General features: G+C 41.7%; 1 protein-coding gene across 1 annotated transcript in view; it reads left to right on the top strand.

Annotated features, from left to right (window-relative positions):
• The window catches only part of dpy19l1l (dpy-19-like 1, like (H. sapiens)), a 30,633-nt gene that overhangs the window by 2,325 nt on the left and 4,361 nt on the right, over positions 1–23,947 (top strand). The window contains exons 4-20 of the mRNA XM_079694269.1: positions 1,084–1,221; positions 2,024–2,144; positions 4,834–4,927; positions 5,099–5,156; positions 6,784–6,875; positions 9,621–9,720; positions 9,989–10,066; positions 12,312–12,398; positions 12,609–12,668; positions 13,002–13,082; positions 13,714–13,815; positions 15,921–15,992; positions 17,176–17,252; positions 17,762–17,786; positions 19,889–20,008; positions 21,630–21,804; positions 22,472–22,571. Coding sequence (XP_079550395.1) covers positions 1,084–1,221; positions 2,024–2,144; positions 4,834–4,927; positions 5,099–5,156; positions 6,784–6,875; positions 9,621–9,720; positions 9,989–10,066; positions 12,312–12,398; positions 12,609–12,668; positions 13,002–13,082; positions 13,714–13,815; positions 15,921–15,992; positions 17,176–17,252; positions 17,762–17,786; positions 19,889–20,008; positions 21,630–21,804; positions 22,472–22,571 — 1,580 coding nt within the window. The remainder of the gene's footprint in view (positions 1–1,083; positions 1,222–2,023; positions 2,145–4,833; positions 4,928–5,098; positions 5,157–6,783; positions 6,876–9,620; positions 9,721–9,988; positions 10,067–12,311; positions 12,399–12,608; positions 12,669–13,001; positions 13,083–13,713; positions 13,816–15,920; positions 15,993–17,175; positions 17,253–17,761; positions 17,787–19,888; positions 20,009–21,629; positions 21,805–22,471; positions 22,572–23,947) is intronic.

The raw sequence follows: 23,947 nt of genomic DNA, 5'->3' as shown, positions 1-23,947 counted from the left end.
TCTAAATCACTTATTTACCCTTTCTCACAATGTGATTACAGATGTATTTTATTTTTGGACTGTAAGACAAAATAAGTATTTCAAGGACAGCTCTTAGAGGTGTCTTTCACTATCTTTAACAACGTCATTTCCCAAAGGATTAGGTGATTTAATAAATAAAGAACTAGGCAGAAAGTAATGCTAAAATAAATTAGATTGTCAGCATCCTCCACCATAGCGGTACTGCAATATAAGCCTTCTTCAACCAAATTGCTCTGTTCTAAATAAGATGGGATGTCTTTCTTATGTGGGTTATACATTAAACATCAAGCAGAGATTGAGCAATGCTGCAGTTTGTATTCTGGCATTGTGTTGGTGATAACACAGCAATAGGCGTTTCCATGCACAGTGTTTCTATTTGACAGAAGCAAAGATGGACTATGCCCTGCAAATCTGCCAGAGTTGGCGCAGCAATCAGAAAGGTGAAAGCAGTCTTGAATGTTTTAGTTTAACAAGTTTCAGTTAAAGTGAGGCGGCAAAACAAAATGAATAATCAAGGCAGAAGTGTAACGTGACCAAACTGACTCCGAACCATCTGCACATTCAGAGAAAAGCAGCTTTTGCTCCCACGGTTTTATAAACAACATTGAACTTCACCATCCAAACTGACATTCTAACAATATGCAAACATGTTAATTCATTTGCTAAATCGTGCCACAACTGCAAAAGTGGCTGATATTTAACATGCAGCGCAGCGTTCCTACCTCTTTCTGAGCGATGGCAGTGAAGGTGAAGAGTTGATCATTATGCAAACAGAAGATTTCTCCCCACCCACCCCTGCTGTGTGCTACTAGATGGGCTGTGAACCGTTTCCATCTGCTGCGCCTGTAGAGCTCGCTCCGGTTCCTTCCGTCTGACTTGAATGTTGTGAAGTTATTTTTAGCGTTTTGTCTGCCGTCTCCTTCCCTCTGTATCGCTCTCACTCTTTAAACATCTCTTTGTTCCTCTTCTCCATCGCTCTGCCTTGACTTTTCTATTGAAAATGTCTTTCTCAGTCGCTCTGCTTGTGTCTAATCATGTGTATGTATCTTCATTTGGTTCCAGGGTCTGTATTATTCCTACTATAAGACCATTATAGAAGCTCCCTCTTTCCTGGATGGCCTCCACATGGTGATGAATGATCGGCTGACAGAGCACCCTCTGGTTATTAACACGCTGCAGAGATTCAATCTGTATCCAGAGGTAATGCTCATTCTGGCATGCTGTTCATACGCTCTGTAGTGTATGATGGGATTACTCATCATAGTGTTCAGAAATGTTTATTTATCAGACTTCAAACTGGCTTTTTGTTTTTACATGTTATTACTGGTGATATTGGCGCATCGGGCTGCACGATTTGGAAAAAAGAACTATTTGCAATTCTAACTGATAATGCAATTGCTGTATGATTAACATGGGGAATTAAAACAAATCAAAACGTACATTTGAAAACAATATTTAAATGATCACGGTGAGATTTAGTTTTTTATCTGAAAAGGATTTTTATTAAGTCTCTGGAATACTGACTTTTCTGCAGCACAACTTCCTTAAGATATTTTCACATATTTTGCCTTTACCAAACATTGCATTAATCCACATTGTGATTTGCATAACATTTAAATAATGAGTGTAGTCCTAACGGCAGTAGCTTTCATCATGGGCAATGCTGACATTTTGCTTCAGCCTTTCCTTTTTTCTTTTTTTTTCAAGGTGATTCTTGACGATATCATCCTGTTTGCCATCAGAATTTAAATTAGGTCTTGTTTTACACCCTTAACAACTCTTTTTATACCCTGCATTCTCTATGATTAGTTCAATTGTATTTTAGGCTGCATTATTTACTCATTTAAAATAGTTTCTGCTCAGGGAAACAATCTTAACACTGAAAGGTCTTCACTGGGAATCCTGTGTGTCCGTTCCCTCCTGAGATGAGAGGACACAGGCTTTTCTAACAAGTTGTTTGAACAGGCTTACAAACTGCCTCTCATCCTCCTCTGCTCCACAGGTGGTCCTGGCCAGCTGGTTCCGGATGTACACGGGTGTCATGGGATACTTTGGGATTCCCACAAAGATGTGCTGGTCCATCAACAGAGGGGAGGGGCTCACTCCCGTGGACAGCTGTGAAGGTACAGACTGCACACACACACACACACACACACACACACACACACACACACACACACACACACACACACACACACACACACACACACACACACACACACACACACACACACACACACACACACACACACACACACACACACACACACACACACACACACACTGACTACATCTCACAGGCAGATAGCTTTGTTCTTACGACCTCAAGCTCCAGCAGCATTTCAAAGCCTCTGTTCTCAACACACTGTCTCACGCTGAATTGACTGGATGACTAATTTTATTTCAGACTTTGAAGATTTTTCTGAACTCGTGGATGCAGTCAAACAGCCTCAAGGGGGAGTTGGCAGATGAAAGAAATGTTACAGAATGAGTTCAACGCAACGCATTCATGATTCCTATTTTATAGTTTCCATTGAGAATTAAACCGTTTTTTCTACAGAGTTGCTCAACAGCGGGAACAACGGGGACAACACCTGACCTCCTGTAGCTAAAACCTCACTAATTAAACTCTTACATTTTGTTTGTTTAACACGTACACAATCAGAAGTGTAAAAACAATAAATTGCGGTCTTGTGTGTGTTGTATGCTGGCTTATATATTGGCCTTGTGCCCGGACTTAGAGTCTAGTCACCACTGTGAGTTTCCAGACAACCAGAGGCAACACAAGCCCATCTAAGAATAAGGGTATTCACAAAAAGTTGAACAATTTCCTTAAAAACGTGCTTATTTATCATGAGACAACTAAAACAGCACATCCTTTGAGAAGATCTTAATATATCTGCTTTTTTACTGAAACACGTCTGAAAATCATCTCTCCACTCTCACCATCGTCGCTGATTAGGGAACTCCTTTATAGTCACTGCACCATGTACGTCAACATCTTACATGTATATATGTTTCTGTTGACCGACTGCAACACTTTGATTTGAAAGTGAGAGAAACAAAGCATGGCTCACAAAATCCTCTTCAAGAGAAGGTACGTCGTTAAGGATCTAAATTGCAGCACAGACAGCAAGGGCACACTATTATCATCGTTACAGTAGCCCTATGGGAAATATAATGATTTGAACCAATACAAATAGTTTCCTGATATTTGTTCACAGGAACATTTCCTAGAAGGCTAAATCTGCTGAAAGTAAACCCGCTGTAATCTGTGTGTTTCTGTCAGTCCCGTTAGAGAGCCCCACCCAGGGACAAACACACAGGCTCTTTTCACCATGTTTACACAAACCTGCCGCCAGCTGCCTTGCATAAGAGCTACCAGTCAGAAGAGAGGGAACATTTCCTGTAACTGTGAGCACCAGAAGGATATTTGCTGTTAGAACGAGCTCCATTTACTGTCAGAGCACTAACGTTAGACACATTCTGTTTCCCTGTTAGTCATTACATCCTTGTCAATCTGTTCTGCAAACCTGCATATTTAGTGAGTGCCACTTTATCTCCGAGTAAAACATTCTGTACCAAAAACATTTACCACATTTTTATTCAGGGTCACATGTTCGACACCTTCTGTTCTAATTAGGTCGACACACTCGCTGGTCAACGGGAAGTGTACTGTTAGTCCTACACATCTCAAGTATGCCACGTACATCATTTCAGTCCCACTTTTGTGTCATTTAAACCTTGAATGTGGGATGTTTATTGACTGCAAGCAGAAGTCTTGATTTATTTTCAATCCAGTGCAATCTAGGCACATTTTCACTCTCTCCTGCTAGTCCTTTGTTTTTATTACATTTATTTATTCATGTTCGAGAGATAAGAGAGAGGGGAAGGGATTAAACCAAACAAGGTCCCAAATGTGATCAAAACCATTAACATTATAGTACTTGACAATATCACATAGAAAGGTCTTGTTTTTGTGTTGCCTACATTAACCCACCATTTTATAGAAAAATACATATTCTGTGTTAAATAAAGCATGTGGTTAAAGCCCCCACAGCATTTAGTTCTTCCCCTTTTTGTTGCGTAAATCAACATTTGTAATCTTCTGTTTACTACAGTCCTTGTTATTGCTAAGTCCCTCTGTTGACTGCTAGTGTGTTTGCCTCCAGGGCCAAACACACTGCATTGTTCTCTGCCTGGACTTTGGAGAACATGATGCTGTGTTTGGGTTTATGAACACACTGAGGATATGTCAAGTGATTGTGACAGTTCAGATGATATGCTTTGTATTTGACTATGATATATGATGCTGTCACGGATTCACACATTTAACATCTCATAATGTACTCTACCTATAGTATTGGTGGTATGATTTGGTGTTTTTGAGTTAATAGGAGCCCCCATATTGTAAAACGTGCAATAGATATATATAGATAGATAATATACGGGCCACAGAAAGCCTGCAGCAGGAGATTCTGGTGTGTGTGTTGTCCTCATATGGAGAGCAGTGCACAACGAATACATCCCCCTGGAAAGAGCTCTGCAGACACACTACCTGTTTTAGGAGCTATTTGTGTGCATTGACCTAAATTGGAGTTGGAGAAAGTCTAGTTCATGAAACTTCCAGATATTTAACTGTATCAAAGCAAAAGGGTTTTTCAGATAGAAACTCTATTATACTGTATAACACACTACAGGAAAGGAAATGACACAAAAGGCATAATAGGACCTCTGGAAACATCTTCTCTCTCTCTCTCTCTCTCTCTCTCTCTCTCTCTCTCTCTGCATGTGTGTGTGTGTGTGTGTTAGGCATGGGCGACCCGGCATATTTCTACGTGACCTTCGTGTTCCTGCTGAACGGCGCCATGATGAGCCTGTTTTTCATTTACGGCGCCTACCTCAGGTAACTCCGCTGCACAAGGGCTCGTTCCCGTCACGCTCAGACGGGCACCAGACAGGAGAGGATGAACTTAATGACAGTGCTCTGGTTCCTGTCAAATACGGATGTAAGACATGAGATGGAGGATGACCTTTGGTTTGCTCTCTCCCCCTCCTCCCATCGTTTCCCGTCTAGTGACAGTCGACTGGGCGGCGTTGTGACCACCATATGTTTTTTCTTCAATCACGGCGAGGTAAGCCCCGAGAGAGCTGAACGCTCGTTGCCTCGTCCTGTAATTCTGTACAATACGTCTGTGTGGGTGTAAGGATGTGAAACGTGTAAAGGCACTCAGAAAAAACCAAGGAATTAATTTCAGCCCTCAAAGGAGCTTAGAGACTCAAAGCTGAGTCCCTCCTCCTCCACAGTTTCCCCCCAGAACACAAGGTCTCTATTTTTAAAGCTCTGTAAGTCAACATTTAATTCCCACACATTCAGCGTTCTTTTGAAGAGCTGCAACAATAAGTCAATCTATAGATAAGTTCATGAGAATGGATTCATCTTTGAATGATATTATATAATAATATTTTTTGTTAGCAAATACAGCAGAAAATGCTGCTTTTCCTTTTTACCTTTTCCACATAAAACATCCCTTAATGTCCGGCAGTGGCTCAGTCAGCAGGGGCTTGGACTGGGAGCTGTAGGGTCGCCGGTTCAAGTCCCCGACCAGACCTAAGATATGGAGTGTGGACTGCTACTTGGAGAGGTCCCAGTTCACCTCCTGCCCTGCCGTGGTGCCCTTGAGTAAGGCACCGGACACCCCTCTTCCCCCCTCACTCCCATTGCTCCCCGGGCGCTGCCCACTAGCTGCCCACTAGCTGCCCACTAGCTGCCCACTAGCTGCCCACTGCTCCTAGTACTAGACTCCTGGTACTAGGATGGTTAAATGCAGAGAACACATGTCACTGTGTGTGCTGTGTGCTCTGCATGTGTGACCATTACAGAGGGTTTCATCCCTCTCATTCTATTCTAATTTATGTTTTATGTGATATTCAAACGATTCTATGGACTAAAAAAATTAATTTATTAGACGATAAAGAAAATAATGGTTAATTCCAACCCTACTCTTGTACAATGTTCTCCTATTGCCAGTCTTCTCTTTTTGAGTCTGGTGGGAATTACAGCAGCATTGGTAATGAAGCTGTATGTTCTGAGGTGACAAGTGTAAAGTTTGTATAAATGTGTATTAAATGGTGATTCTATCAAACTATAGCCACAGGTTCCCTCTTTATAAACTATTCAGACTGTGTGGCTGGCAGGGAACAGAACCATTGGGAAGTCCCGACAACTTAAAAAATGAGAAAATATAAACCGTTGTGTGCCAATGCTGCTCGGTACAGTTAGACCGCTTGTATACATTGCAGCAGGAGATATGCAAATGTTGGTTTGAAATACATCTGGCACATTAAAATAACAGCATGTGTAACAACACTTGTAAATGTGGCACTAATTATTCACAAGCCACTTGATCTAAATACTGAAGGTCCTGGTTCCAACCATTAAAGTTTATGGGGTTAAGTTATTGGTATATAAATCAAAACCGGGAAAATGTGATGTTGTGTAGTTTCATGAGAGAAGTGTGGCAAATAAACATTCCACTCAGACACCAGAGAGCACAACGCCCAGATGCTGTTGTGGATACAAGCATTGTTTTACATGACAAATACAGGTTTATTATAACTGTTGATATGTCCAAGCTGCAGACTTTACAAGGCTTGTGAAAACTATCTTAATACTTTTTGGAATAATTATTTCTGAGTAATTCTGTCCTCTGTGATGTTTTGATTTGCGTTTTATTGTGCATGTCTTCTTGTGTGTGTCAGAGCACTCGTGTGATGTGGACTCCGCCCCTGAGGGAGAGCTTCGCCTACCCTTTCTTAGTCCTGCAGATGCTCCTTCTCACCTACATCCTACGGTAAACTCTCCACCCTTTCTCTCTTAAAATCTCAATCTCAACTGTTGGCAAACTCTCCATATATACACCTTGAGTTGAGTTTGACCTCTGTGTGTAACTAGGTGGCTCTCAATTTGTACCCGTAAGGTACACATTGCCAGTAGTGTCATTACACATGTGATCAGCACATGAAACATGCATCTCTCTAACCTTTGATAGAACACGGTTGTATATAGTACAGAGCAGTGGTTCTCAACTGGTCAGGTCTCGGGACCCACTTTTTCCTTTGTCAATAAATCGTGACCCGAAATTTTGAACCCAGGGTTTCCCACACATAGACTATACTTGGGTGGGCCACCCAGGTATATTAATGGCCGCCCAAGTATATTTCGCGACCCATTTAGGTTTTTTCTTTTTATAATTTTTTTTTTATTCGTCCGTGACCACGATGCCATCTGCGATCGATTAACTTGTGGACAATGATCCCTTGGTCCCTTGCTCTGATCTCGCCTCCTTCTGGCCTGTTAAGTGACCTGCCTCACACAGGGTGACTGGCTGTCCACATGATGTGGCCTGCCGACATGGCCACTGTCATACAGATCATAAATCAAAGCCCTTGATTGGTCTCTGTGTGTCCTTCAAGCTCGGATAACCTCAGCTCAGGTGAGGTAAAGGACTCTGAGTGTTTAGATAGTTAACTTAGTCTAAGTTCTCAGTGGGTCTCAAACGGTGTGGTCACCATTTATGTAAACACATACTTCCATTTGAGAGTGTGCTGTAATATATATATATATATATATATATATATATATATATATATATATATGCTTTTCAGCATGCAATATTAATGAAAGTGAAGTACAGTGCATATATCCCTTCACAGAACAAGAGTATGCTTTTAATTACGGTTTAATGAGATGATGGAATCAAAGCTGAGCTGTATAACATAAAAAGGCACACATGCTGAAAGCCCAACTCCAGCAGGGGGGTCTGGGGGGATTCTTCCCCAGGAGATTTTTTGAAATACTAACATATAAACTATGCATTCTGGTACACTCTGAGAAGAAAATAAATAAATCTATTACTACCCGACATATTAATAATATTTTATGCCATCTTTTGTTTTTCACTTTGTTCTGTAGCTGAACCTTCTGCTCCACACAGAGAGAAGAGCAAAGAGGAGATAGTCTGTGTGAATTACTTTAAATTGTGGGTAGATAGCCCCCATTGTTCTGTGACCTGTCAATCATCAAACCGGGGGTCATATTTCATTATGTGTTCATTTTGATCTGAAGTTGTACACATGAATGTATAAAGACTAGTTCTACTGCAAAGTTATTTTCCGTTGGGACTTCCGGCAACATCTTGATTCTGATTGGCCAGAGGACTCGAAAAAATATCAGCAAAGATGTTACAGAAGTTTTCAAAACCGTTTATGGTCTCCGTTACTTCCAGTACAACGCCGACTGCATGCACAGTGTTAGAAAATCGGGCCTTCAAAATAAAAATAAATTCCACAAAAAAAAAAAAAAATGACATTTATTTTTTCTTCCCTCACACATCTGCGACCCACTCAAAACGGGTCCGCGACCCACCAGTTGAGAACCACTGGTATAGAGGAATATTATTGTATTCACTCCCTACATGTAATAAACCACTTCCATTGCAATTTAAACTACTTGACTCGACTCACTTTGCCAACAGGTGCTCTTTTCTATAATGTTTTTCACTGTGAATATTTCCTATTCAATGTAGGCAATATTCTCAGCTGATTGCCGTCGCGCCGCCTCATTAAACTACAGTTTGCATCCGGACACATTCTTTTAAGTCAGTGGTCTGCCGTTTTGTACCTTCTTGTATCAACTCAGCTTTCTTAGAACCTCAACCATTCACAAATGTTTCTGAATACCAGAAGAAGAGGGAGTCAAGTAGAGCCAAGCTGTGCCATGTGTACAGCTTGTGTGAAATCTTTGTCTGGAGAACATCGGGTCCTGTAGCCCGGGGCCATTGGAGCACTGTGATGACATCACCACATGTCTCCACACATCCCGATCTTCTGCCAGTCTCATGCACTCCACCACTGCTTTCCCCGTCCACCTCTTAATGTCCTCCCTTCATTCTCCCCCTTCTTCAGTCAACTGCGCGGTGCTTGATGGTATTTGGTCGCGACTCGCTGGTTCTTGTTATATATCCAAATCAGCGGTTCAAGAAACCCTATAAGTGCCTCTGTATCTCCTGCTTCAGTGAGCTGTTTGTACGATGCATTTTCCATCTCGTTTTCCTACGAGAGAACATCGATAACCTGGGAAAGCATTTGGTTTTGTCTTCATTTCAACACTCTGTGAAACAGCAGTAGAAAACCCTGATGCAACTGCTGTTCCCTAGCCACACCAAAGATAGACAGGCTACAATTTGTGTTGTAATTAGTGGGGTGAAGCAAGGCTTGTTCTGTTTTCTGCTCAACGGTGAAGCACTGAAGCAGCAGCGTTGTGAGCGAATGTATTTGTGACACAGACTAGTTATCTTCTCATTGCACATCAACTGGCACCTTGTGTTATGTCAGTGCAGCGAGTAAACTGTGACTTCTTCTAAAAGGAGAATGAACACCGTGTCATATTTCTGAGGCCGACTCGGAACATAACCACAGCTTTGTCGTGCACTCGGCGTGAAATTGAATGTGTGTGCTTATGTGTGTTTTCTAAGACGTCTTAATGCGTCTTCATTTATCTCCTCTACACCCACACAGTTTTCTTCCTCTCTCCTCAGGACACGGAGCCCGAGCAGGACAGCCCTGGTCGCCCTGGGCATATCCAATCTGTGCTTTATGCTGCCTTGGCAGTTTGCCCAGTTTGTGCTGCTCACTCAGGTAAACACAGAGCGAGAGAGACATCGAGAGGGAATGTGGGAAGAAAGAGATTAGGGAGAAAATAGAGACTTGGAGAGAACAGAGGACGATGCAGAGATTGCAGGAGCTGGCCAGGATTGGAAAGAAACAAAGAGGCAAAAAAGACTGAGAGAAAAGGGATGGAGATGAAAACAGAATACATTTAGAAGGAGAACGTTGGTATTGTTTTCAACTTGGACCCTATGTTCCCTTGTCTTTGTGTCTAAATTATTATTTTATATGTTTTTAGGTGGCTTCTCTTTTTGCTTCTTACATCCTTGGTTACCTCGGCGCTGCCAAGATGCAATCCATCCTCGTCACTCATATGGTACAGTACGCTGCCTTTCCACAATCTGAAATGAATCCATCCGTCAGTGTGAAGAGTGTTTCTTTTTCCTAACTCTTTTGTCAGTGAAGCATCATGCAATGGCAGCGCTGTATTCGGTTTGATTTAACAGTGAAAGGATTGCAACACACCTGAGCTTCTGAGACAAAATTATTTAAAGGGGGCCTATGGTGTTCATATCAGTATGTAGTGTCTCTACTGGGACATGTCTCCATGCTTTAATGTTCAAAAAGCTCTTTATTTCTCTCATACTGCCTGTGCTGCAGCACCTCTTTTCACCCTCTGTCTGAAACCAGAGCCCAGTCTGCTCTGAGTGGTTAGCTGGCCGGCTCTGTTGTGATTGGTCAACCGCTTATGTCCCGCCCCTTAGCCTATCACGTACAATGTGTTGGAGTGCTAGCAAATAGAAGGGCGAGTGGTACACATTGATGTCACTATGTTCGGGAAGTAAACAAAGGAGATCAATGGAGGCGTACAGGAAAGGACAGCCTCACAAAGCATATTACGGCCTATTTAAAATGCAGAATGTAAAGGACAATAAACTCATTTTAGGAATTAAAAATAAATAAGTTAAGGTTTCAGGAGTTTCTCTGTTGCTCAGTTGTTTTTTGAATCACACATGTGCATCAGCTTTCTCTGTCTGAGGATTATGTGTTGTGCCCAGAATAAGTCAAAGTATTTCCAGCTGCTGTCCCCTGAGCGGTAATGTGCTCCGTCTCGGTTCTCCTTATCTGACTCAGCTCCTCGGCCGGAAGAATTTCATGAGCCGCGAGGACAACACCAGCCGAGACGGGGGTGACTTTCTTTAGCATCCACGATGCCAGGGCTGCCTTTTTAGCATTAAAGAGGGTGGATATGTGGGCAACTTGTTAACCCTGACAAGAACAAAAGTATGTGTTGACGTGTAAAGATGTTAATGTGTTAAGATGTGTTCTGGAGTGTGTGTGTTGGTGTGTGTGTTATTCTGGCCGTACCTCCCTCTCCTCCACATTCCTCCCCCCCTAATCCCCTCAGCATGCCAGGCCCCGTGTGCTCCAAAGATAAGGAGAAGGCTCTTTGTGGTTAGATGCTGGAGATTTGTGTCAGAGGAAAGCATATGCCTCTGCATAATTTAGAGAGCTTGGCAACGGTGTGTGTGTGTGTGTGTGTGTGTGTGTGTGTGTGTGTGTGTGTGTGTGTGTGTGTGTGTGTGTGTGTGTGTGTGTGTGTGTGTGTGTGTGTGTGTGTGTGTGTGTGTGTGTGTGTGTGTGTGTGTGTGTGTGTGTGTGTGTGTGTGTGTGTGTGTGTGTGTGTGTGTGTGTGTGTGTGTGTGTGTGTGTGTGTGTGTGTGTGTGTGTGTGTGTGTGTGTGTGTGTGTGGCACTTGTTACAGGGAAGAGAAACGTGCAGGTTACCTACCTATACAAAAAATAACACGATATCATCAACTGTCCTGTCAGTACTTAAGGTAATGATAAGACGTTTATTTTTGCAAGTGCGTTTACAGGTGCTCAAAGAAGTGTAAAACTAAAGTCAAATAAAAATAAGAATAAAACATTAACACAAGGACACAACGTTAATCACACATTAAAAGCAAGTCTTAACAGGGGATTTTTCGGTCAGTGTTTTGAAGGTGGGGAGGTCAGTGCTGTGTTGTGGGACTGAGTTCCAGAGAGAGGGGGCAGCGATGGAGAAGGCTCTGTCCCCCCTGGTTGTTGAGTGCTTTGGGATTTTTAAAATGTATTCGTTGAAGGACGGGGGGGAAGTGGTCTCGGTGATATGGTCTTCTAGATATAAAAGTGACTTGTCAACCATCTGGATAGAGTGCAGTGAAGTGCATAAAGGAACTGAATTGCATTTCCCAATAAACCTGTTATTTCAGTTTTTATTAACAAGTCGAGCTTCTCTACAATCTTTCCACACACGGTTCATAAGTGCCTCTTTTTGTGAATGACTGCCCTTCTGTCTACATAATGCAATGAATGGTGCATTATCTCACTCTTCACTGTGGGATTAAGCATCAAGTGTTTATTAAGTAGGATTATATATTGCTTGTAGCTGTGTATGTATAGTATACAATCCATTCCAGAACTCCTTGCTGCCAAAGAGAGGGAAATATATGTTATTAATCATTTGGTTTGCAGCTCTACGTCTCACTCATCGCCCTGCCTACATGTTTCACATTACTTCTAATCATTTTCATTCTAAATGTATTAAAACCTCCTCTCCTTCCTGTTCTCGCGCTACAGATCACCCTCGCTGTCTGCTTTGTCCTAATGTTCGGAAACTCCATGCTGCTCACGTCCTTCTACGCCTCCTCGCTCATCTCCATCTGGGTGAGTAGAAACTCTAGAGAACAATATATCCTGCATCATCGAATGTTTAATGTAGTGGGTCACTCAAGATTAGTTCAATTTGATCCATGCATCCTGCTGGTTATACTGTGCATTAGGTTGAGTAAACAGCAAAATGCAAAACCACTAATAATAATAATGTGTGTTGGTGACTTGGACTTCTTTTATTATGTTTTGGTCATTTCTTTCCAGGCAATCATCGCATTGAGGGATCGATTTGTTCAACTCTTCAAACCTGGCATCGTCATGTGGGTATGTTGAAATGATTTTCCTTCTTATGTTTGGAGGGATACACTTCATTCTGCCTCTTTGTTATGGAAGAGATACCCAGATGGAGCTATAAAGCAGTCTCTTTCATTTTTAAATAAAGATGCTATTGATTATGCAGCCTTGATTTGGATCAGTTGGTTTGTTTCTCATTTGAATGAACAATAAAGCTAAAAAAATGTAAATGTTTGAACAGTCCAGAGCCCTCTTTGGTCGCTCCCAACTCTACAGCACTTTACGGCTTTAATTACAGATTGCTGTCCTGAGTTGTGTGTGTACACGTCAGGCTGTCAGTGTGTATCTCCTCTCCCTCCTCAGGTCATGCAGGGCTTCGCTTGGGTCGGCTCCACAGTTCTGCTCAAATTCCTGCTGTCCACGGTCCTCTGCGCCTCAGATGATGTAAGCTGCAGCAACTTTACCTAAAAAAAAAAAGTCATGTGGCTGGAAAAAATGCTAATATTTGAATATGGTTGACAGCAGAATGATCATTTTATAACTTCATTAAAACAATAGTAATGACTGAATGGTTTTATTGCTTAGAAAATCTCAGATATTCACCGAGATTCAAGATTTATACATTTTTCTAGTATCTTACAAACATATTTCACTCTTATACATTTTTGTTATTATTCTCAGAGAATGTTCAAGTTTTTTTTCTCAGACTTTTTTAATCCGTCAAATTCACAGATTTGACTCCCTAATATATCCCTCTTCTCTTTCTCTGTTTTGCCTCAAATTGCTCTATCAGTTCACGTACCGTTAAATGCTTAATAAAGGCAAATCTGAAACAGGTACCGTCAAAAAACGAGTAATTGAAAACCCAGCGGCAGAGGTTTGGATTGGCTTTCTGACAGCTAACAGCTTAATATAAAGTGTCTCATCGTTTCATTCTGACATCAGAAATGTTGGAATTAAATCAACAACAATTTCAAATGTTTTCACAAATTTAAAATCATGAAAGAAAGTTTTCTGTTAATGAAAAAAGACCAAAACATGTCTGTAATATGTCTCTTTTTTGTGTCTCTTCCAGGCGCACATCAGTGGACTGATAAAGTCTAAGTTCACGAGCTACAGAGACTTCCACACTCTGATGTACACATGTGCTGCAGAGTTTGACTTCCTGGAGTTAGAGGTAAAGTTTGTTTTCACCAAGATCTGGCCCTCAACAAGATTAACAAATAATCCTCCTTGTGACTTTGTTTGCTAAAGTGTTCTCTGAGATAAATCTGAGTTGGATTGGTGTGAAAAACATTTATTATTAGAATAAACCTGCTGTTTTATATCAAAGAGTCTGATATGTTCCAGCAGGCATCAGAGCACAGGGAACGTAAGTTACGACTAACTACGGTTCTATGAATCCCGGATGACCGCCAGAGGCGGTGCTTTAAGCACTGGATATGTCCATCGCGCGCATGCGCAGGTCGAGTACCAACACCAACAAAGTCACCTGGCTATATCTGCCGGTGTCGTCAGAGGATCTGTTCACAGAATCTTCTTGCGAGAACAGGAGAGTGACAGGATACTCTGGCGGTCATCCGGGATTCATAGAACCGTAGTTACAGTCGTAACTTACATTCTATTTCATCCCTACTGACTGCCAGAGGCGGTGCTCTAAGCACTGGATGACTTATACCAACAAGGTCATGAAGAATCCAAGCTTAGACAAAAGGCTCTGTGACACCCGGAGTAGCTGTGCGGACCTGGTGCCCCCCTGATGGTTGATCTGGGCAACAGTGGACATGTTGTCAGAACGAACAAGGACATGCTTGGCCCCCAGTTGGGGTAAAAAGTGTATGAGTGCAAGCTGCACAGCCCGAAGCTCTAGCACGTTGACGTGACGTGCACTTTCCTGGGCAGACCGCTGACCCTGAACAGTCCTGCCCTGCCGCACTGCACCCCACCCTGAGAGACATGCATCCGTAGTGACAGTCTCCCGGCGGGATGGGATGGCGCCCATGGGCACGCCCATCAAAAGATAGGCCCTGTCCCTCAAGCGGGACAGAGAGTGGAGACACCTCTGAGACACCCTGACTCTTCTGTGCCTGTGCCATTTGGCGTATATAATGGGTTTTTATGGACATCTTTACCATTCAATCTCGTCCAACTGATCTTGCTGCTGTCACTCCTCGGCTCTTGGTAGTTCAGGCATTTATCAAACCTGGCATCTCCAGGTTTCCTGGCAGCTGTCAATCAAAGTCCAGTGGCTCCGCCCCAAAGTGTCAGAAACTTTTCAGGCGCGGGCAGACAGACTCCGCGAGCGCGTGAGGCTGACACTCCCGCGAGCGCGCAAGAGAGCTGTCTCTGCTCGTGGGCTGTCTCTGCTCGTGGGGGTTTAATCTGCACGCGAGGGTCATTTCATGGGCGTGTAAAAGCACATTTTCCGCTCGTGAGTGGCTTGTTTTGCGTGCTAGAATATTGACACAAATCTGACTCCATACTAACAATCAAAGCAATATGTTACCGGGAGCGAGAGCACTGCCTTCACCAGCTGAGTTAAATAATGAAGTTCAACAGAACATGCAAGATGTTAGCGAGCGGCTGCTGCTAACAATCAAAGCAATACGTTTCTGGGAGTGGGAGCGAGCGTGCTGCCTTCTCCAGCAAGTCCAATTCAAATAACACAAATGCTAAGACCAGATAATTGGCTTCAAAAGAAAAAAACAGCACGGATAAAATCCCAGTGCTTATAACAAGTGTCAGCCAAAGCGGCTGCACACTAGCAATACAATAAATAACAACAACATAGTTAGGCTGAGCCACGCTGCTGCCAACTAAATTAAACGACAAAAAACGCAGATAAAGCTGGAAACTCAAAATGCTAATGATAGCTCGGGCACAACGCTGCCACAATCAGATGCAAAGTATAAAAGAGGGCAACAATAAGGGCAACTTATGAGAGCGGGAACGCTGCCATCACCAGAAAGTCTAAGCCGAATAACAAACAAGACAGCAAACAGCCAACCTGTCCGTCAAAGTTTTACGCAGCCGGCCACAGCCTCTGGACGAGGAGCAAGCAACTCGCGGCTCGCGATGGATATATCCAGGGCTTAAAGCACCGCCTCTGACGGTCAGTAGGGATGAAATAGAACCAGATCTGTGCTTTGAATTTAAAAGGAAATAGAAACCTGCAGCTCATTTTGCTTTAGACTCTTTTACAAACTGGACCCTGCTCATGTTGTGCAGTGTACAGTCAAGATTTTGAGATGTCTTAACTTAGGGTGTCTCTCTGTCCCTTAGACCCCTTTAAAATACCTTAAAACGTTGCTGCTGCCCGTCAACATGCTGGTGGTCGCTGTCATCGCCTGGAGGGTAAGTGTTCCTGTAGCTTCTGGACTGGAATCAGATAAACAAGTAGCAAAACTAATATGACCCACAAAAGTAACTTCTTAAAGTGGCAATCATTTAGTCCTTGTTAAAGGGGCCCTATCGTGCTAATTCTCAGGTCCATATCAGTATGTAGTGTCTCTACTGGGACATGTCTCCATGCTTTAATGTTCAAAAGGCTCTTTATTTCTCTCATACTGCCTGTGCTGCAGCACCTCTTTTCACCCTCTGTCTGAAACCAGAGCCCAGTCTGCTCTGATTGGAGTTTTATTGGTGCACTTTTCATTCCCAGGGTGCAGTTTAAGGCCTCTTTTGCACATATGCAGAATACAGTATTGCATATGAGATTTCACGATACACAAGGAGGTAAAAAAAAGTGTGACAGTAAAAAAAAAATCATAATAATCCAAAATACAACACAACAGATTAAAACTATAAAATACATTTTAAAAAACAATATTTAAAGAATAACTACAATCAAATATGTAAAAACTTTGAAATAAATACAACTATACAAAAATATTAAGAAGACCTTAATAACTACAATATAATCTAATAAACTATGAAATAAAACAATATAAACATTTTTTGAATGAAATTCAAGCGGGATGTCGCTTATTAAAAGCTAATTTAAAATGTTGTTATAATCACACCCATGTTTTATTTTGGTCACAATCTGGGGGAAATGCAGTTTGTATTTAGAGAAATGTTACAGATGTGTCACCTTTCAGAACAATTCAGCAGGCAGTCCCACTTCAGGTGAGACGCCGGGAGTCGCTCCGCTCCGCTCACTGCTAACATTTATTCTTCCCCTGAGGAGGCTTTTTAATTTCAGTAGATTGCAGTGGTGTCATTTGCCCTGCATGGGAGCCATAGCTCAGATTTACATGTGTATATATTTAAGCTTCCAGAAAGGAGGATATTTATGTCTGATTCCTAAAACGTGATTTTTATTTTGTTGAGGGAAACTCAAAAGGGATATTTAAAGAACTGCTCTTTATGTAGTCTGATCTCATTACGCCTTGCCCCCGCTAAAGTCAAGAATACATAAGTCGATTTGACAAAGCATGGGATCCAGTACATGAGCAAGCTGTGAGGAAGATCTCGGCTCCTACTGTGCACTTTTCTTTGGAAACATGACTTTATTCTAACCATTAGTCCTTTGCAGACTTTCCAGGATATTGTCCGGTTCCTGAGGGACGGGGGGAAGTCTATGAAGCCGGAGGAGGCTGATGAGGCTGCAGGGTGAGCGTCTGGAGGCCTGGTTGCTCATTCAACTTTCATTTACTAGCAGGAAAATCCAAATAAGTGTGTAACAATAAGTCATCAAAACTTACAACGATCAATATCTTAACATATCCTTTTTTAAGAATTAGGAATTTGCAATTTTATACAACCCTGTATACAGATTGTTGGTTTATAACAAATTGCACTGCCAGTGGAGGGGTGTACAATTCTGTGTGAATGTGGTGATAGTATTACTTGAATATTCTTTGACATTCAAACTCTTAAATCTCTGAGAAAAGAACTGGAAAATTCGTTTTTTATTGGCTACATTTAAGAAAACTTTTTTTTCTTGTCAATTCGCAACCTTTTATTTATTGAATTGATTACAGACTTTTTGTTATTTTTTTAATATTACCTCATGAGGCTACATTGTTTTTACATGTACCTAAAATAACCTAATAGGATTTCATTCATTTTATCTCGAGTCTGGATTTAAGTTTATTATCTCATTGTGTTCTGTGTTGCAGGTCTGAAATAGCCGCAAAAGGAGAGGTGAGAAGAAACACTTTTCACAACCTTTATGTTATTGTTAAACATATGCACACAGCTTAACGTAATCACACCTCCATTTTCCTAAATCCGCTTTATTCGATCGGCTTCCTACAGTGCTCAGTTACTCTGTCCTTTATGACGCATTTCCACTGCAGGGCCTCACACGGCTTAGTACGGTATAATTAGTCCTTGGTAGGCCAGGCTCACTTTATGCTGCGTTTCCATTACAGTTTAGGAACTGGGGCAGTAACTATAGTAACGCAGTGTAGGCGGAGCCGTGACGTCGTCTTCAATGCGAACCACAACACCAACATCAGCCGTTAGCTGTTAGCCCTCAGAGCTCACAGCTCCTCATATCTGTTCAGAAACTAGACCAAAGTTAAACAAGTCCAATGGATCCTGCTCTTGCTGCCTGGATAGTCTGTATAACTTTGTCAGACAGTCCACCCAGTCTCAGCCTGTCCCTCTCAGGAGCCAAGCCTGGAGAGGTTGGCCCAGAGTGGGTAACGCCCCTATTGCACCTGCTTTCTGTGCTGTGGAGCAATTTTGGCAAAGGGAAAGTGAGCGTTCTTCAGGTCGATGGTTGTGAACCAATCGCGACACAGTTTTACCGCTGTGAGGCTCCATTAGCACCCCCCCCCCCCCCCCCACACAGTTTAGCCGCTGAGGAAGTGTGTGTGTGCATGAGGAGCTCCACGGATTGGTCCATTTAGGTATGGCCACGTCACTGTACCCAGGAAGAAAAAGAAAAATGTCCAACGAGGCGTTCTGGGGCAGCATAGACAGGTCTTTTCTTTGTTAGAGATTTACTCACTACAGGGTGTACTTTGAGGGTTTGTGACTCTGCAGACCATTTACATGCATAAAAAGCTTCATAACGCACAAGGGGACGGGTGAGTGAACGTTGTGATCAGCTGTTTTAGCACAGTTCTCCTGTGAAGGGGGGGAGTCTCCCTCCGCAGCCGGTTGGCGTAGTTTTGGCACCATTCCGTTGTACAGAGCGACGTTAACAGCAGCCCTGTCTGTGCACACGGAGACCAACTGTCGTCCGGTGATCTAACCGCCTTCTGGAAAAGCTTCACAAGTACGTCGGTATGCAAATGCGCTTTGTGACTCAAGTGACGGTACGCATTTCAGATTGTTGCCGCGCATGCGTACCTGTTATGTGCACCCCTGTACTACAGCAAAAGTATTCTCCGTCGGGACTTCCTGCAACAACACCACGCCGTTATCTTGATTCTGATTGGTTAGAAGACATTATCAAAGATGTTCTATTGAGAAGACGATCACTACGTGACAAAAGTTTTCAAAACCGTTTTCTGGTCTTCGGTATTTCCAGACAAGTGACTACTGAAATCAATCTTACTAACTGCTGTCTGTGCAATTTACTCCGCGCCAGTTGTCGGACTTTATTTTGTTTACTTTAACATCATTTTTCATGGTGGGGCTAAGCCATTTCTTGGTATGGGTGTAGCCTACCCCAGCCATACCCTGACGCTGCCACTGGTGGGGTGTATGGGGCGGGCCATTCTGCACATGCGTTAAATATTTTAACGCAATTAATTCAAAAAATTAATTACCGCCGTTAACGCGAACATTTTAACAGCATTAATTTAAACGTTTGTTTCTACATATGTGTAACAGACAAAGAAACGGACATTTACAAAAAGGAGGATGTTTGGAAATTGTCCGTCACACATGAACATGACACTGGACACAGTTTTGTTACAGCACCCTCTTTTCAATCAATTAAAGCATCTGCAGTTTCTTTCTCTGAGCTGTGTCACATATCTCTTTAGCAACAGATCCTAACGAAACAATCAAAGGCTGATTCTTTTTTATCTTTTTGTCAATTTATTTTCTAAAAACAATCAAATCCCTGGAGATATTAGGCAAAAGCTACATCCTCTGAAGGTCTGTGCTGTACCACTAATCACCAGCTAGTGTCAGTAAAGCACCAAGAAATACATGTATGCCAGTTTTCCAGCAGAGTGTGTGACTGACAAACAGAACAGTTGATCTAAAGCCGTACTTTGTCTCCAGATGTAGCTCAGCACTAAAGTTGAGTGTGTGTTTTGACTCTTTTCCGTGTGTGTGTGCAGATGGTGTACCACAGCCTGCAGCTGCTGGCCTTCGCCGTCCTGGCCGTCCTCATCATGCGTCTGAAGCTCTTCCTCACGCCACACATGTGCATCATGGCCTCGCTCATCTGCTCCAAACAGGTCTGTCTCCAACCCCAGTCAAGGGTGTTGTTTAAACAAAAACCATGTGCTCTATTTAAAAAGTATGTTTTCATCTTGGTGTAGTCATTACCTCTTCATCTGATTAAATAGCCAGTACGTACGGTGCATTTTAATAAGGGTTATCAGTTTGTTAGGAACACATTTAGTCTTTCAGTTATGTTTTTTCTCTTGTTGTCTCTCTTTATAGAGATTATATAAAGAAGATATAGGTATAACGGTTGCTTTTGTTCTGTAGCAGAGGCTAGGATGACCTTTTAATACATCATGTTGTATAGATCTGTAATGAATTGAATTACAGGTCATATTATTGATAATATCAACAAAAAAAGTTATTTAAAAAAAAAAAAAAAATGTAATTTCTCACTCAATAACTTGGGTACTTGGGCGTATATATATATATAAAAACATGTATATTAATGTTTTTTATATATAAAAACATGTATAAAAAAGTATTAAGGTTGCTTTCTGTTCGGCAAAGAGGATTAGATGTGCTTTAAAGGGGACCTATAATGCAAAATGCACTTTTTGATGTCTTTTATACATAATGTGTCCCCTGTGTGTCTTTGTTTGTAGATATCTACTAAAGTACAGCATACAAATACAGAGAGTAATGTAGGCCTGTTATACTGAGTAATATATATTTTACACACTGCTCTGCTTTCTGCACGGACCTCACAGCTGTTCTCACTGTAAACATCGCATTGCGATTCAAGCAGTTACTAAAATAATATCCCGGGGATGCATGTAGAGCTGTCATTGGCTGAGATGAGTCCGGCCGTGCGTAACGTAAGGATGCATCAGTGTATCCTCGATCATAGCTCCTCCAGGGAGCCTCCTCGATGCTCGGTCCTCGATGTGCATTTAGAGAAATGAGATGTCCTTCAACATGGCGCGCTGAAATTCATTTCCGGGTCACTACCGGAGGGCCGAGGAGTCGAGGAGGGAAAATATAAGAATTGAGAAGAATAGTATCTGCCAGGTCCCGTATGAGCCAGTATAAGCTCCGCCCCCTCTTATTTTATTTTATTTTTCAGTAAAAAAAAAAAAAAAGCTTTATTTTATTTTTTTAGCCTTTATTTCTACAGGTGAAAATCTAATTGAGATACAGGGTCTCATTCTCAAGTGAGACCTGTTTATACCCAGAATCAGCACTTTTGTAACAGGAAGTGAAATATAGGGATATGAGGCATGGCTAGAATGGGTGATCTGTTTGGTTTTTTGACCAACACACTTCATAGACATGTTTTTTGTATTTTTTTATATATCTGAGACCTATGCTACTGCCTAAAAATAGCATGATAGGTGACCTTTAATATATATATTTGTATAGATAAAGAAAGTCTGCAATAATATGCAATATTATCAACAGTTGTTGTTTTTTAATCTCTTGCTCTTTTGCTCTCTATTAGTTTTGCTCTATAGTTGCTTTTAGTTCTGCAGCAGAGGATAAGATTAACTTTCAATATATCTTTTTGTTTAGATAAATGTGATGAGATTTTTATTTTAAATGTGGTCTCTTATGAATTGAATTAAGGGTCATATGATTGACACTATGAACATTTATTTTAAATACTTTCTCCATCTCTCTTTGTTGTGCCAGTTGTTTGGATGGGTCGGGGACAGGTTTAAACACCATGTGGCGGTGTTTGCGGTCATGGCCATCATGGCGGTGCAGGGCGTGGCCAACATGCAGGCGCAGTGGGCGATCATCGGAGAGTTCAGCAACATGCCTCAGGAAGAGCTGCTGGACTGGATCCAGGAAAACACCCCGTCTGGTGAGCGAAGGATCAATAAACCTGAGGAACGGGCACTTCTATAATTGTATCAATTTATATTTAACACTTATTATTAACTATTTAATTATTAAGCAATGGAGTTTGTTGGCAACTTCCATGGTTGTAATATGTGTGTTTTAATGCCCATAAAATAATAAAATGAGAGTTAAAAAGCAGAACATTTGAAAGAATAAATCGGGATATCAAACAAATGTGACAATGTGCTTGGGATATTTTACGTTACACATAAAGTATGTGACTTCAAACGTCCACTGAAGCTTCTGCTACGCCGATGAGATGATTAAATGGTAGAATATAAAGAAATTCACCTCACTGCTCCACATAGATCTGACTTCGTTGTTTTTCACTGTTTAGACTGGTGCTCTTTGAATTGCTTCATCATCTCTTCTGAAATGGTTTAATGTTGTTTTTCAAAATGGAGAATTTGCGCCACCTGCTGCTTAACTCGATAAACAAAAATGTAATTCATTTTATTGTCTGTTCACTAGAGATACCATTTGAACGTTCACCCGTCAGCCAATTAGAAATAAGTATTTTCCATGGCTTACGTTATTAAACCGTACAAAGTAGAGAAATATAAAAAAGGAAGAAGTGGTGGTGTAGAAACTCAACAGCATTGTCTTGTTTTTGTGTGTGACTGATGCAGATTCTGTGTTTGCCGGAGCCATGCCCACCATGGCCAGCGTGAAGCTCTCCACAGGGCGGCCCATCGTCAACCACCCCCACTACGAAGACACTGGTCTGAGGTCAGTAAAACTCACAGCAGCCCAACTGCTGAATCGGCCTCAGTAAATTCTAAAAGTATAATCCAATATGGCCCACAAATGAAACCTGTGTCTTTTAATGTACTTCTTAAATATAAATGTAAAAATGTATTACACAGCAGTATTCATGTGTCAATAAGACCATTGTTCTAATAAATTCAGTCAATTAAAGTTGGAAACATTTTCTAACATATCTTAGTTGATTAAAAAAAGGCCCAATGACTTATTTACCTAACAATCTTGAAATACACCCTTCAGATGTCCCCTTATTCTAAGCAAACTGAGGGATGAGCTGCCAACAGAATAAATGAAACCCTAAGGCAGGGGTGGGGAACCTTTTTCCTCTCACGGGCCATTTCAATTTTTTCAACATCCTCCGAGGGCCGTACAAATAATTGACCTCTGCTTAAAAATACTCAAATCACAGCCCGTTCATTTGGCCTTTCTTTCACGCTGTGCAAAGAAAAAGCAACCTCTTAATCCAGATATCTACCATGACTCGCGCATGCATGCACGGTTGTGGCATGACCACCAAAACAGAAAGATATGGACACAAGATGTTAGCAAATGTATTTAGTTTCCTATCCATGTGAACATGATTTAAGTGGGGGGGGAAGATTTTTTCTAAATGTTGAAGTTAAAAGCATCAATCTGGTGCACTTTGAGAACAACATTAGGAGATCTATGGATACATCTCTCAACACCCATATGAAACAGAACAGTTATCAGATTTCATTTTTCTTTATGGATATTTTACAAATCACTCCCCTTTCAAACTGTAGTCTCTGTTTACTTTATTCTCTTATTTTTCTATAACTATAATGATCATATAAAGATGTGCCTTTACCTCGTTGGTTGTAGAAAAAGCTTCTTATATTCGTTAGCATAGCTAGCTAACCAGATGCTAATAATAACAAAGTTATTGACTGTATGATCAATATGACAGATGAACAGATCACCTCTGGGCTTTCAACTAAAGACACAGCCACGCAAAAAACTGCGGCATGTGTACAGCTCCTTATGGGCGACGTCCTGTTGCTCTCTGGCAGCTCTAAACCCCTGTCGGAAAAGACATATACCACGTGATGACACGTTAGGCTTGTGTTGTGTTCAAGGAGCCTGACCTTGGCCAGGAAAAACAGGCACTTGCTTGTTTAATTCTTTTGCGGTCTAGATTTCTGTTTTTTTTCTTTTTTGCGTGTTTTACCTTGAGGGCCGTATAGGTTCCCCACCCCTGCCCTTAGGAGAGCTGTGTTGTAGGCTGCATTTTGAAGTATCAAGCATAATTGACCTACATTTGATTAATTTAGCGGACTTATTACATTTGACTTGTTATCCACTTTTATCCAAAACGACTT

Source organism: Notothenia rossii (genome assembly GCF_949606895.1).
Source record: "Notothenia rossii genome assembly, chromosome: 7".
Lineage (NCBI taxonomy): Eukaryota > Metazoa > Chordata > Actinopteri > Perciformes > Nototheniidae > Notothenia > Notothenia rossii.
The sequence above is the reverse complement of the archived record's forward strand: the minus strand, read 5'-3'. Positions and strand labels throughout refer to the sequence as shown.